The 15,561-nt window shown below is 37.8% G+C and overlaps 1 protein-coding gene across 6 annotated transcripts in view; it reads left to right on the plus strand.

The window, feature by feature from the left end:
* Positions 1 to 15,561, plus strand: part of FAM184A (family with sequence similarity 184 member A) — a 118,643-nt gene that overhangs the window by 66,012 nt on the left and 37,070 nt on the right. For all 6 annotated transcript variants that reach the window (XM_070449899.1, XM_070449896.1, XM_070449898.1 and 3 more), the window contains exons 7-9: positions 6,305 to 6,466; positions 8,092 to 8,213; positions 8,961 to 9,111. In XM_070449899.1, the coding sequence (XP_070306000.1) occupies positions 6,305 to 6,466; positions 8,092 to 8,213; positions 8,961 to 9,111 (435 nt within the window). The remainder of the gene's footprint in view (positions 1 to 6,304; positions 6,467 to 8,091; positions 8,214 to 8,960; positions 9,112 to 15,561) is intronic.

A 15,561-nucleotide genomic window follows, 5' to 3' on the forward strand; every position in this document is an offset into this window, starting at 1 on the left:
TTAAGTTGTTGATTTTCTGGGACTTTCCTGGTAGTCCAGTGGCTAAGACTCCTCACTCCCAATGCAGGGGACCCGGGTTCAATCCCCCATTGCCACAACTAGGATATCCTGTTTGTCTCAACTAAAGATCCTGCAGGCTACAACTAAGACGTGGTTCAGGCAAATAAATAAATACACTAAAAAAATATTTAAACTGTTGGTTTTCTTCTGAAAATAACTTTTGAAGTCTATATATATTTTTTCAATATTTTGTTAAAATGAAAATCATTTGGATTTGTTTGTTGTACAGTGGCCTATCACAGTTGTTATGCTGCCTGACAAATGGTAGTGGATCAGTAAATACTTGACATAATTCATAGCCATGTTTTTTGAATCTGTCTCCTAAGGTAAAAGAAATAAAAGCAAATTTAAACAAATGGGACCTAATTAAACTTAAAAGCTTTTGCACAGCAAAGAAAACCATTGACAAAAAGAAAAAACAATTTACTGAATGAGAGAAAATATTTGCAAATGATATGACAGATAAAGGGTTAATATCCAAAATATATAATCAGCTCTTACAACTCAGTATAGAAAAACAGCCCAGTCAAAAAATGAGCAAAATGGGCTTCTGAGTGGCTCAGTGGTAAAGAACCCACCTGCAGTGCAGGAGATGGTAGGAGACATGGTTCAACCCTAGGGTCAGAAAGATGCCCTGGAAGAGGAGATGCCGCCCACTCTAGTATTTTTGCCTGGAGAATCCCATGGACAGAGGAGACTGGTAAACTACAGTCTTTGGGGTCGCAGAGTCGGACATGACTGAACTGAGTGAGCGCACACACAACATACAATAAAATATACTGGAGTATATATAGAAAAAATGTAAGTAAATAGGTAAAAACAAAACCAAAGTGAACAGAAGACCTAGGTAGCCATCCACATGTATTCTTTGGAAAAAGTTCTAACAGGCACACGAAATGATGCTCAACATCAATAATTATTAGAGAATGCTAATCAAAAACAGCGAGATACCACTTCTTACCTGGCAGAATGGTTACTATCAGAAAGTCTATAAATAACAAATGTTGGCCAGGATGTAGAGAAAAGGGAATCCTTGAACACTGTTGGTGGAAATGGAAATTGGTACAGTCAGTGTAGAGAACAGTATGGAGGTTCATTAAAAAAGTAAAAATAGAACTACCATGATTCAGCAGTTCCACTCTTGGGTAAATATCCAAAGAAAATAAAAAGCATTAATTCAGAAAGATACATGCACTCCAGTGCTCATAGCAGCATTGTTTATAATAGCCACTGTATGGAAGCAGACTAAGTGTCCATCAATAGATGAATGGGTAAAGAAGATGTGTGTGTATATAAAGTTCAGTTATTACTTAGCAATAAAAAAGAATGAAATGTTGTCATGAGCAGCAATGTGGATGGACACACAGAATTATGCTTAGTGAAGTAAATCAGATAGAAAAAAGACAAATATTCTTACTTATCACTTACATGTGAAATCTAAAAGAAGAAAACGAACAAATGTATAAAAGAAATCAGAAGCAAACTCACAGATATAGAGAACAAACTAGTGGTTACCAGTAGGGAGAAGGGTGGCAGGGGCAAGACAGGGGTATGAGATTAGGAGGTACAATCTACTATGTGTAACATAAATAAGCTACAAGGATATATTGTATAGCATGGAGAAATATAGCCATTATTTTTGTAATAACTTTAAAATAGAGTGCAACCTATAAAACTATTGAATCACTATTTTGTATACCTGAAGCTAATATATTATTGGAAATCCACTGTATGTCAGTAAAATTTTAAAAAATTAAAAGTTTTAAAATAAGATGTATAGGGTTTGGTATAGTACGTGGGAGAAAGTGACTCAGGTGTCTAGCTTAGGTATTTGGGACAGCTAATGATGCCACTATTGCAAGACGGGAATTACAGGGGTAAAAAACACATTGAATGGCAAGACATTGAGTTGTTTAGATATACTGACTTGGAGGTGATTGTAAGACATCTCTGCTGGAACTTAGTTTAGGGTGTGCATTTGGAGCTAAAGATCAGGCAGTTCTTGAAGCCATTTAAGAAGAGGTCTTCCGAGGATCGCTGATGAGAAGGTTGCTGGTAGCAAAAGCAGTATCAATATTGAATTAATAGAGCCAGGGAAAAAAACTGAAAAGGAGAACTCAAAGCAGGAAAATAAGGATGAGTGGGTATTAGAAAACCACAGAAGCAAATACTTAAAGAGGGTTGGAAGTGCCTCACAACGTCACCCAGTGATTAGAGTCAGACTGTGAGGCCTGAAAAGGTCATTCAATCAAGAGTGCTCTGAGGACTTTTCTACAATGTCAGTAGAACAGTAGGATAGAAGCCAGAGTTAATAGGTTTAAACTGAATCATAGTGGATGACAGTACTTTTTTAAGACTACATGTCAATGGAAGAGAAGAGGAAAATAAAGTTAGATTCCTCCTTCAACCTGGTACCAAAAAACTCCCAGATGGGCTAAGCATTGAAATGTAATATTAAATCATGAATATAAATAAAATATGAAAATATCAGGGACAAAAATAAAAGGGCAGAGAAGGCCTTTTGGAATATCATGGCCATGTCATGAATTAAAAGCAAAATATTTGTCCAGTTAAAACTAAAACTTCTGTCTATCAAATTGTGCGTGCATGCTCAGTCATGTCTGACTCTTGGCAATGCTATGGACTGTAGCCCACCAGGCTCCTCTGTCCGTGGGATTTCCCAGGCAAGAATACTGGAGTGGGTTGCCGTTTCCTTCTCCAGGGGATCCTCCCAACCCAAGAATTGAACTTGCATCTCCTGCATCTCCTGCATCGCAGGTGGATTTTTTACTGTGGAGCCACCAACAAAACTATGAGAGAGGAAAAACAGGGAGGGTGGAATAAATGATTGGGAGATTGTATGAGTAACAAGATTTAAGTCTTTAAACACCAGAAAAGTGTTTACAAAGCAGTAAGAAAAATGCACTTTAGTTTTTTTTTTTTTAATGGGCTAAATACATGGAAAACAATTTTAATATCACTCTAATTTGAAAACTGGAAATGAAATCAGTAAGATGTCATTTCATTACCATAAAATTAAAATGATTCAGAAAAACACGAGACCATGCAGCATTGATAAGGAAGTGTAAAGAAATAAGCACCAAAAGCTGCTGATGGGAATGTAAAATCATAATTTTCTTGGAAAGGAATTTAGCAGCATGTATAAAAGCCCTAAAGAGGAGGATATACATTCCAGTGTATTGAAGCTAAGAAAATGCTTAAAGATTATTGACACAATTTACAGTTGAAATTCAGCAAAAATTACAGAATGGTGATAAGTGATTAACAGGAGTTTGCTACAAGAATAAACTGAGGAAAGCTCCTGCAAAGGCCCTGAGTCATGAGAAGTTTCTAGGAATTGGAGGGATGCCAGTATAGATGAAGTACAAAAGTAACTATAGTGTACTAATATTTATTTAGTTCTTATTATGACCCAGGCATTTTTTCAGTATATTCTCTCCTTTATACTGTTAAGTCTCAAAATAATACCATGCAGTAAATACTAGTTACTGAATCACAAAAAGTTGTGTGACTTGCCCAAGTCACATAGTAATTGAGTAAAGCCAGAATTCCAGTCATAGCAGTAAAATTTCAGAACTCAATTCTTAACCACAGTGCCTCTCTCCTTCCCAATGAATATGAAAGCCACGGAGGAGTGTTGCCAAACCAAGACTAGGGAGTTAGGCGGGAGCTATGCCGCGGTGCCTTGTAAGCCCCTTGAAAGATTTTAGAAGTTATCCTGAAGGAAACAGAAAGCATTTGGAAGATGCTGGGGTTCAAATATGTGGGTGGTTGCGTGGGTGGGTGGAGCTGACACTCGTGTTCATATTTGTAATTATAATAAGTTGACTCTGGAGTGTCATGAAGAATGGATCAGAGAAGAGTAAGTGTGGGTAGATAACCCAGGGAGGAGGCTTCTACATACTGTAATTCCTTCAGTGTGCACGTTGACACGAAGAATCTGAGTATTGATCTCTGTTGCACATGAAAGAAATCCCAACTCAAACTGGCCTAAGGAAATTCCTTGAGTCATGTGACTAGAAAGTCCCAGGAGAACGTTAGCATCAGTCACGACCAGATTCCGAGCAGAAGCTGTCAACACTGGAGCTCAGTTTCTCTTTTTCTGTTGAGTTGGGTTTGCTCTGTTTGTGCGCTGGTTCTTCAGTCTTGCATCCCCTTAGGTATATGTGCAACTGGAAATGGCCTTTTTTAGGAGCTCCTTTAAAAGCTCTGAGATCTCTTTAATCATGTGCCTGCCCCTGACCAGTCCCCATGGTCAACAGAATGAGATGACCTTATTTGTTTATGCTTTAGTGAACGTTTCAGTCCTGGAGTTGGGTTGAAGCCCTGCTGAGACCTCATGGACCCATAGGAAGGATAGATTCCCCCAGTGACAAAAGGAGGTTCTGATAATGAAGGGCAACAGACGTGTTCCATACATATCCAGTTTTATTATATTTGGAAAACAAACTAATCAGTAATGTTCTTTGAAAGTTTGCTTATTTAGTTGTACAGAAGTTTAAAGTTGTTTTCTATTTAAACACATTCATTGTCTTTAGAGTCTTATTTCTTGAACACTCTTTAGTTCCTGTGTAATTCCATGAATACTGTTATTTACAAGTTTTTCTTTATGTATTCCTTCTGTGTATATAACCCTTATTTATCTGAAAACTTTCTGGATTGTGGAAGAAAATTATTCTCCACCTTGATAGCTTTATCCTTCCTTATTGATTGGTACCTAATATTTGTATGTTGCTTTCTAGTTAAAAAATCTTTTTCCACGTATCCTAGGATTCAATTACTATAATAAATCTGTAAGGTAGGTATTTTTACTGCTATTTTGTATTGACAGACCCAGAACTTGACACTATATTTTTTACTAAGTTCAGTACTCTTTAACTCTGTTAATAGTCACTTTTCTTACATTCATTCATTCATTCACTGCTGCAGAACACTTTCATGGCAAGCCAGATCAACACAAAAAGTAGAGAAGAAACAAACTATATAGGTTAGGGAAATGTAACATAAATACAGTGACAGAAAAAATTTAAAGCACTATATATGAATATTATGTACAAATATGCTAGTAAATTTTAAAATGTAGGGAGAACTGATGTCTTAAATTTCTAAAATGACTCAAAGAAGTTAAACAGCCTGGCCAAACTAATTATATAGCTATGAAAGAAACTAAATAGTCCCACATATACTAAAGAGGCACTAGATCCAGAGAATTTTAGTGAATGACTTTTACTAAGTCTTCAAAAAGCAAGTAAATCTTAGCTATGAAAATATTTCCAAGCCCAGAAAAACTGAAAGCACCCAGCTCATTTAATGAGGTTGGCATTCCTTTAAAGATACTAACAAGATAAAGTGCTCCCATCTCCACAGTTGCTGAGCAGGTACATACATCTGCATGGAAAGGAGACAGGAAGTTGGAGACAGGGAATTTCAGGTTAGAGAGGGGTTGAAGGATTTCCAGTTTTCTTGTAAATGTCTGTATTTACACTGAGAAATATTCAGGTGTTATTTTAAAATGACCAGTTGTCATTTCTGTAGAGTTTTGATAGGCTTGGCTGTTTTATAAAAATGAGATGTTTTTGTCATAGCGTTTTCCTGTGAAGTAATTTAAAGTATTTTCATTTATTGATTTTCTTTTTCATCACTTGTGGGTATGGATCTGCTTAATTAACACATTGTCTATTAGCTAATTTCAAGAGTGTATAAATTTAACTCAACAATTCCATGACACAGCTTTTTTATGGAAACACAGAAATCACAGCATACCCTAATTTAAGCTGCATTACGCTTATCAATATTGATCGAAATCTATCACTTTTATAAATAGATGGAGAACAAGGCTCAAATGAAATATGTGATTCCACTTTAAAGAGCAATTTTTTAAATATTTGTATTTAAAAAAATATTTTCCCTCTCAATCTTGGGCATAATCTTTATCTTACTTCAATTCTTTTTTATGGGTCTTTGGTTATATGATATAACCAGGAATTCCCAGGAGCTTGAGGTATCCATTTATTTACATGGTTGGCATGACAAAGGGAAATCACAAATATGGAGGTCTTTTCTAAAAACAACAGATGAACACTGTCATGATTGAGTGCTTCTTCCAAATTCTTCAAGAAAGATCCATTAGTAAAATTACATCTAAAGAAAAGACTTTAAGAAATGTGACTGTTTGCTAGTCGATTACGCTGGGATGTATTAAAAGTACTGTATTTACTTGCAGATTGGCCGTCTCCAGGAAATGGTGAGCAAAAGCGAACAAGGACTTGGCTCTGCCGAAGGACTCATTGCCAGTCTTCAGGACTCCCAGGAAAGACTTCAGAATGAGCTTGATCTGACTAAAGGGAGGCTGAAGGAGACCAAGGATGCTCTATCAAATGTTGAGGTAATGTCATTATCCTACTATAATCTAAATATCAGCGAGGTTAAAAATGTGATTTAGTTACTTTGCTTAAAGTTTATTTTAAACATCACATTATATATAGGGTATTTGTTTCCTAAGGCTGACAGAGCTAAGTACTATAAACATGGTGGCCTAAAACAGCATGAATTTATTCTGTCATGGTTCTGAAGATTCAAAGTTCAAAATCAAGTTGTTACCAGGGCCATTCTCCCTTTTAAACCTCTAAGGGAGGATCCTTTCTTGCCTTTTCCAGCTCCTGGTAGTCAGGTGTTCCTTGGCTGGTGGCAGCACAGCTTCAGTCTTCTCTGTATTCTCATGGCATCCTTCCTGTGTCCTTACATCTTCTTGTAAGGATACCTGTTGTATTGGACGAAGGGCATAGCGGACGCCAGCCTGACTCCATCTTCCCTAATTGTATCTTCACTGACCCTATTTCCAAATAACATCACATTCTGAGGAACTGGGGTGCTAGAACTTCCACATATCTTTTTGGAAACACAATTCAACCCATAATATTAACAGCATGCACAGTTCTCTTAACTGGTAAGAATTTGAACTCTCATGTATAGCAACTAAGTGATTCTCCGTGACCTCCAGATATTGGGAAAGGTTTGTCTTTCCCCTTCAAGTCTTATGAAGCAGAACAAATATTTAGACTGCCTTGGAAGATAGAGAAATGAACCATACAACTAGGAGGACAGCAGCTAGAGATTTCTTACTTTGAGTAATTCTATTCCATTTAACATTGTGTTTGGTGGAAAAAATAATTCCTCTAAGCAGAGTACTTAGGGAAAATAACAGTTTGCTAGGATGGCTAAATTCAGGTTTCACCATTTACTGCTTACTATCCCGGTCAACAATTTCAGCACTGACTTCCTGCTTCCCCATTAATCTGGATTTGCTCCTCAACAATGCCACAGCAAGTGGGTAATCCAGAAAGGGGTCACTGTGAAAACAGAAGGGTGGACCAGCATCTCTTCCTTTTCTGTTGTGCCCTGTGCTGGCAGGGATCAACGGTTGCCAGTGTTGTCCAGCCAGGTCATGTCCAGAAAACCACTTGATTTATGCTACTCTACAGAGATGTCACATATTTCATAGTCTATTACTGTAACATAAACCCATGGACCATCAGTTTGAAGTTACATGATAAAAATAGAAGCCTAAATTTCTTATGATTATTTTAATCAGGTCAGTGAGGTACAATTATAATGCCTAAGCTTTGAATAGATAGCATACTTTTGATTTGAATGGGAATGAATTTTAATACTATATTTGCCTATGTAGTGTGTGTTCAGGTGAAGATAATTGAATTATTAGATACCTGTGATATGGAAAGTTTAGGTATTAATTTAATGCTGAGTTTAAGCTTTTTAAAATAATTTGTCAGTGTATGAGCCTTAATAAAATATATCTTGCACAAGGACATTTAAAAGATAAAATGGGTACCATGATTTCATTGTCAGAAAATTGCAAATAATTGTTATAGATGGTGCTATCAATTATTGTGCTGTAAGAATTTAAAAGCTATAATGCAGTCACTCTCCTTACTTGAAATAATCAGCAGTGACTTTGAAGACTAGTCTTTATTGATAGCTTTTATTCTTCAGAGTAAGTTAGAGCAAGAGAGGCGACAGCATGAAGAAACACTGGCTGCCATGAAAGAAGAGGAGAAACTACAAGTGGACAAAATGGCCCGTGACTTAGAGATGAAATGGACTGAAAACCTTAGGTACATTTTTACTCTCTAATGTCATCTTTCTGTACATATATGCAAAAAAAAAATGGTTTTCTATTTAAATGGCTTACATTGTCTCATTGTTAAAGATGTAGTAGCAACATTTTTTTAAAAAGATCTATTTATTTGGGTTTGCCGGGTCTTAGTTGCAGCATGTGAACTCTTAGATGTGGCATGTGGGATCCAGTTCCCTGACCAGGGATCGAACCCAGGCCCTCTGTATCAGGAGCACAGAGTCTTAGCCACTGAACCACCAGGGAAGTCCATAGTAGCAGCATTTTTAATTAATTTTTCCCATGGTTAAATGCAGAGAAATACGACAACTTTTTATTTCATTTCCTTGACTATAAGTGAAGTGAAGTGAATTCACTCACTTGTGTCCCACTCTTTGCGACCCCATGGACAGTAGCCCGCCAGGCTCCTCTGTCCATGGGATTCTCTAGGCAAGAATGCTGGAGTGGGTTGCCATTTCCTTCTCCTGACTATAAGTGGAGAACTAATCTGAAGTCAGAGGACTTATTGTTCTAGAACTTATTCTACCTTCAGTAATTGGATTAATCAGTGATCTTGATAAGTTCCCAGTTTACCTTATGATCCTTAACTTATTGATAAAATAAGCACCTCTGAGCCGGCTTTTGAGGCAGATTAGTTAAATGCTTAGAAAACCTTCGAAAAAACTATGCTGTAGTTACTGAGAGGAAATATTCTCTTTACAAATTAAACACATTTGTTCTGTTTTAGACAAGAGTGTTCCAAACTTCGTGAAGAGTTAAGGCTTCAGCATGAAGAGGATAAAAAGTCAGCAATGTCTCAACTTTTGCAGTTAAAAGAGCGAGAGAAAAATGCAGCCAGAGATTCATGGCAGAAGAAAGTAGAAGATCTTTTAAACCAGGTAATTAATAGTCTGTGGATTAGGGAAGATCATTTTCCTTGACATTTGCTAGCTAAAGAAATATAAAACATTGTATGTTAATTCACTGTATTTTGTTATTTTTTATAGGACTAACAAATTTTTTAGATTGTATGAAATTAAGGAAGTGTTCTTAAACTTAGGAAATAGTGTGCTTAATAATTATGTTATATCTACAGTCCTAAATATTGAGAATCACTTACAGTTGTTTGGTTTAATATTTGAACTGAACAAATTAAAGATTCTAAATGGAAAAGTTTTAGTTTGAAAGTATAACATCTTTTTCCAAGCCATTAGATACCATTTGGGCAATGGAGGGTAAAATTTATTAAATGTTATCCCAATTTCCTAAAACCACTTACTAGAAGTGAGCAATTTACTTCTTTCTCACCAGCAAGAAGTTGCATGTTATGCTTCAAAATGACATAAATGAAAGGTGGTGGTTTTTCTAAATCTATCTTCTTATGTCAGGCTCGCTTATTTCCAGAGCATCTATAACTATAATTAAGCGAATTTGCACATTTTCACTCATTTACACAACTTCTCAATTTATGAATTCTTAACAGTCTCCTGCAAAGCTAATAATTAAATAGGACTGACTGCATGAGTCACCAGTTGATAAGCAAGTGCAGAACTCGACAAGCCACAGCTCAGCAATTTAGTGCCAGAAATCCACTATTATCTTTCTATTTGTGATCACGATGAATTTCAAAATAAACAGCATAGGCTTTTTTGGAGGATTATTTATTACACAAGTACATACATGCAGTATCTTTCCAGAGTACTTTGAGCCTGCCCATTTGTGACTGGTATTTCATAGTAACTTACATTGTTACTCTGGAAAGGGAGTATACCTCCAGGAATATTTATGAGGTTTTGTGAATAAATTTGAAACCTTTGAAACTCACACAAAAATAAGAAAACAGCTCTCACTAGAAGTTGGTCACCATGTTAGCATTCCTTATTAGTTACCTTCTCTATACGTATTTTACATCCCTCCTTAGGGATCTAGAAGGACTTGTTTTACTGGATAGAGTGGTAATTCTCCTCTGTGATGTTCTGTACTTAGGAAGGTTTAATTTTACCACATAATCCAATTTACAGTAAAAATGAAAAACATCCTTTAAAGTCCGCCTTGTTTTTCAATCAGGATCTACTGAGCTAGACATTTTCTAGCGGATTTGGCACTGTAAAGAGGGCACACTGCTTCTCCCACCTGTTTTCTATCAAGTTATTTTATTCATTATTCATTTACTCAGATTTCCTCCATGCCTCTCTGATATTCTGGTATCCTTGTCGGTTTTTTTTTTTGGACATTCAGTCTACATTGTTCATTCCCAAGGGGATATAATGTTTTGCATCTGGTTCTAGTTCTATGTATTATAACATAATTTGTTACATGTGGCTGCAATTTTTGCCAACTTTACAGAAAAAAATTTTAAAATCCATTTTCAAAGCAGATTAACCATAACTATCAAGGTAAACAAGAATTAATTGCCTCCAAAGGTGAAACTGTTCTGTTCTGCTTCAGGCCATCAGACCATTTCCAAAATTACAACATCTTCCTTTTTCCCACTTCTAAAACATGTAGGGCACACCCATTGCTGTAGATAAGCTGGCAAATAGCTGTTACATTCAGGATTGTCTACCTGTAGAAAGTTAAGAGAAAACTAAACAAAGGATTTCACATTAAAGTGGAAGTGAGTGTTCTATTAGAGGTTTCAGTCTTTGTAGATATATGAGATGGGAAACATTCTAGCAGGACCAGCAGTCTTTTTAATGGAACTTTGTTTTGGACAGAAGACCCTTCCTGGCCCTTTGGGTCTTCTTCTCTTAATTCTTTTGGATGGTTTCCTAGAGTCTGTGTCTGACGCCTGCTCTGCCATTCTCTAGCTTCCTGACTCCTACTCATCCCTGCTCCTCAAAGCTCCCCTGCCCTGCCTCCTACGGCTGTTTCACTGTGTCACCCCAGCACTGCCTGCACCCCTCCACACTTGGGGAAGACAGACCTGGCTTGGGCTTTGTGAAATTAAGGGAGTACAGAGTGGTGAATAGAACAGGAAACAGGGCTTAGGCAGAAGCATCTGTTACAAGAGGTATTAGAGGATCTGTATTTTAATAATTTCTGAGTAAGCTGAATACAAGTCTAATTTTTGTGCCTTAGCTTACATGTATTTCATCCTACTTAGAGCAAAGAAGAAGTAAAAGAATTTGTCTTTCACATGGGTTTAAACTCACCCTCATGGCCTACATATCAGAAAAGTGGGCATAGACAAGCATGAGAATTTTATTTTTCTTTAATTCGATGTTTTTTTACTTTATGAAAATTTCCAGAAGCTTTTATTTTCATGCTATGCTCCAATCGGAGCCTAACTTTATATCTTTAGTCTTCCTTTATTATTTCATTGTGTTCTTTTTTTTCTATTCAATGATTATACTTTAGTCCAAAACTAATTTTGCTTCCTAGGCTAGTGGGTGTGTACATTTGAATTCCTTTAAAGTAGAAGAAATACAGTCTTATTTTTCTTTAGTTAAAAAATGATTATATAGATTCCTCATTGATCATATTTTCTATTTGTGAGCCTAAACTGTCATCATTTATTTCTCTATTTCATCTTTTTCAAGGAAGATTTTATTTTGGAATAATAAGGAAGTATGATTTCATATTCCAGTGCCCCCATTCAGATTAGTGAACTGAGAAATTTGAGAGAAACATGGATCATTCAGACATAGAATTATGGAATTCTGTAGTTTAGGTCTGACTCTCCATTTTGAACTCTGAGGCCCCAAGGTCATTTAGCTGGTTGTAGCAATGCATACGTCACAGTTTTTACCCTCCACATATTAACAGTCTAATAGGGAAAAGGCTTGTGTACAGATACCGCAGTAAAAATCACTCTGCAGTAAGTGACTTTATAAATGGTCTGGACGGTTAGTACTGTAGAAGCAATGGTGTCGGAGTGCCGCCAGCTCACCAAGCTGATTGCGCCCATACCTTCTCAACTCCGTATTCAGAGTCATCAGGGTCATCATGGCTTGCAGTCATCCATGGTGAGAGTGTTTACATCCTACGTGTAGCAAATGCTACAGGTGAGGGCTTCATTTTTCAGAGAGCTTTTAAAAGATTTACCAGCATACTGCTGGGTAGGAGTATTAAGTTAGAGAAAAGTAATATAGCCACTGTGATTGGGTAAGATTTCATTGAGGAGGTCAGCTTTAGTGTGGCCTTTGAATAAGGTAAAGGGGGAACACAAATATTTTTATTCATTTATCAGACATTTATACTCAATGTATCAGACAAAATATACTCAAATTTCCCAGACACTGTAAGGAATACAGAAAAATAACAGGACAGTTGGGGAGAGAGATCATTGTGAAAAACTTTGACTTCTCATCTTGCTGCTGCTGCTAAGTCGCTTCAGTCGTGTGCGACCCCATAGACGTCAGCCCACCAGGCTCCCCATCCCTGGGATTCTCCAGGCAAGAACCCGGGAGTGGGTTACCATTTCCTTCTCCAGTGCATGAAAGGAAAAGTGAAAGTGAGGTCGCTCAGTCATGTCCGACTCTTAGCGACCCCATGGACTGCAGCCCACCAGCCTCCTCCATCCATGGGATTTTCCAGGCAAGAGCACTGGAGTGGGTTGCCATTGCCTTCTCCGACTTCTCGTCTTAGGAGGTCAAAATTTACTCAATAAGCTATGAGATCCTCTCAAAGGTTTGTGGATAGCAGAATAACATGCTGAATTTTTTTTTTTGAAAGCTTAATGTTGAAGTGAGGACTAGATGGAGACATCTCAGTATAAATATCTAAATTACAGTGTCTGAAACAGAGCTCTTGAATACATATCATGCATCCCTCCACCACCTCAGCCTAAGCCAGACCGCTCCTGCTAGATACTGTCGTTCCTCCCTGCCTAGCTATCTAAGCAGTATGAATGGCTGCCTCCTCTCTCACCTGTTGTGCAGCCAACCACCAGCATCTTCTGCTGTTCTGCCTTCCAGGAATATCCAGATCTGCTCATGTCCTACCACTTCCTCCGCCACCCTTCTGTGCCTCACCTGGAACCTATGTTTGGTTTCCCTGCTTCTTCTCTTACCTACCTACAAATTGTTTTCCATCCAACCAAAGTGGTACTCTTAAAATATTAATTGGATGATGTTACTGTAATCTTCAAATCCACCAGTGGCTTCCCATCACCTTTTTAGAGTGTACTCCACACTCTTACTGTGGCCTGCAGGAACCTCGTGATTTGTCTGCATGGCCAGCATCATCTGCTGCGCTGTCTCCCTTCATTTTTTACAGCCATCCTGGACTACTTGGAGGGGAGTTTCTGAACCACATGCACCAAGCTTAATCCATCTCAGGGCCTCTGCATCTTCTAATGCTTATGGAGTCCACCTTCCCCAGATCTACATGGCTTGTTCCTCAATTTGTTCAATTCTCTGCTCAAATCTTTTTTTCAAAAAATATTTATGTGTGACTGTGCTGGGTCTTCATTGCTGGGCAGGCTTTTCTCTGGTTGTAGTGAGCGGGGGCTGCTCTTTGTTGCAGTTCACAGGCTCCTCATTGCAGTGGCTTCTCCTGTTGCAGAGCTCAACTCCGGGGGGCATGGACTCAGTAGTCGCAGTTCCCAGGCTCTAGAGCACAGGCTCTGTAATTGTGGTTCACAATTCATGCTCCATGGCATTTTGGATCTTCCTGGACCAGGGATCGAACCCGTGTCTCTTGAATTGGCTGGTTGTTTCTTTACCATTGAGCCTCCAGGGAAGCCCTATGCACAGATCTTAATTCTTCAAAAAGATCTTCCTTGACCACTTCCCCCAAAATAGCCTCCCTTTGTCACTCTGTCTTTTTATTCTGCTTTGTGTTTCTTCAAAACATGTGTTTCCACATAGCATCATATTGATTCTCTTTCCTGTTAGAATGTAGTTCCATGAGTGCTGGGTCTTTACCTGTGTTGTTCACTGCCGCATCCCAGCAGCTTAAAATGTGCCTTGCATATAGTCAGCTCTCAGGTGTTGCTGAATAAAGAAAAACCGAGGCAGGCATCCAAAGAGGAAGTTGTCAAATACATGAAGTGCAAATAATGCCACCCAAATAGGACCTGAATTAAGTTTATTTCACTGAGAATTACAAAAGAAATCATAAAGGAACAAATCTGATGGAATACTTTGGTAAAGGAGAAGGACATGTTAAAGCTGGCCCAGGATTTGAAACGAAGATAATGGAAAGAAGATGATCATCTGAGAGAGGAAGGTCACAACAGACTACTTCACTGAAAGGGGATAAGGTGGTGAGTTTGGTTTTAGACTTATTGATTCTACAGTCACAGGATACTTGGGCATTTTTCACGCTCAGTAGGAAAGAACAATGACATGAAATAAGAAATGGAGCATCAAAATCAATGCTGTTGATCAAGAGTGACAGAAAAGCCAGTTTAAGGCTGTTGCAGAATGCTTTCTGATTTCTAGATGAGTGTTGTCTAATATGGTAGCAACAGGCCACCTATGACTGCTGAGCACTTGAAGTGAGCTTCTTTCAATTTGAGATGTCAATATAAAATATATACTGGGTTTTGAAAATTTAATATAAAAAATATGGAATGTCTCACCAGTACTTTTTATTTAGTTACATGTTGAGATGCTAGTGCTTGGGATATATTGGGTTAAATATATGCCTAAAAATAATTTTACTTTCTAAAGTGACACGTGTGGGTCTCAATTATAACTCTTGTTAGCACTGGTCTAGACTATTTGGAACACAAAATTTTGAATCAGTTTGGTTCTATAAGTTCAATACTCGTTCTACTGGCTCTTAAGTTTTATATTAGGAAGAAAGAAATTCTCTCTTTAGAAATTGTACTTCTGTCTATTGAAAAAAAATTATATTTTCATCAGTTTTCTGCCCATGTTAAATGAATAACATTACTACCTTTTAATGGAAGAATGGCTGCAAGCAGATACTGAGGTAGAGGGGATGGAAAAGGACCCAGCGTTATCACCTCTTCTCAGCTAACTGAGGCCATGACCTTGACAGAAGCCCTAAGCAGCGACAGGAGACAAGTGAACCTGACCTTGAAGGTTCAGAATCCTCTCCTGAGAAGTTAGGAGAGCAGGAAACTATGTGAAAGAAACATCAGAGATTCAGCCTGGACCCTGGGAAAAGAAAACGAAGAGATGGAACTGTGATATCTATACCTAGCTTAAAAAAGATGTGGTAAAATACTGCGTAGTTTTAGCTGTAGGGTTTTTGGACATTATTTTTTGGGGGGCCATACCACTCAGCATGCAGATGACACCACCATTATGGCAGAAAGTGAAGAAGAACTAGAGAGCCTCTTGATGAAAGTGAAAGAGGAGAGTGAAAAAGTTGGCTTAAAACTCAACATTCAGAAAACTAAGATCGTGGCATCTGGTCCCATCACTTTATGG

The sequence above is a fragment of the Odocoileus virginianus genome, chromosome 19 (assembly GCF_023699985.2).
Source record: "Odocoileus virginianus isolate 20LAN1187 ecotype Illinois chromosome 19, Ovbor_1.2, whole genome shotgun sequence".
NCBI classification, from domain to species: domain Eukaryota; kingdom Metazoa; phylum Chordata; class Mammalia; order Artiodactyla; family Cervidae; genus Odocoileus; species Odocoileus virginianus.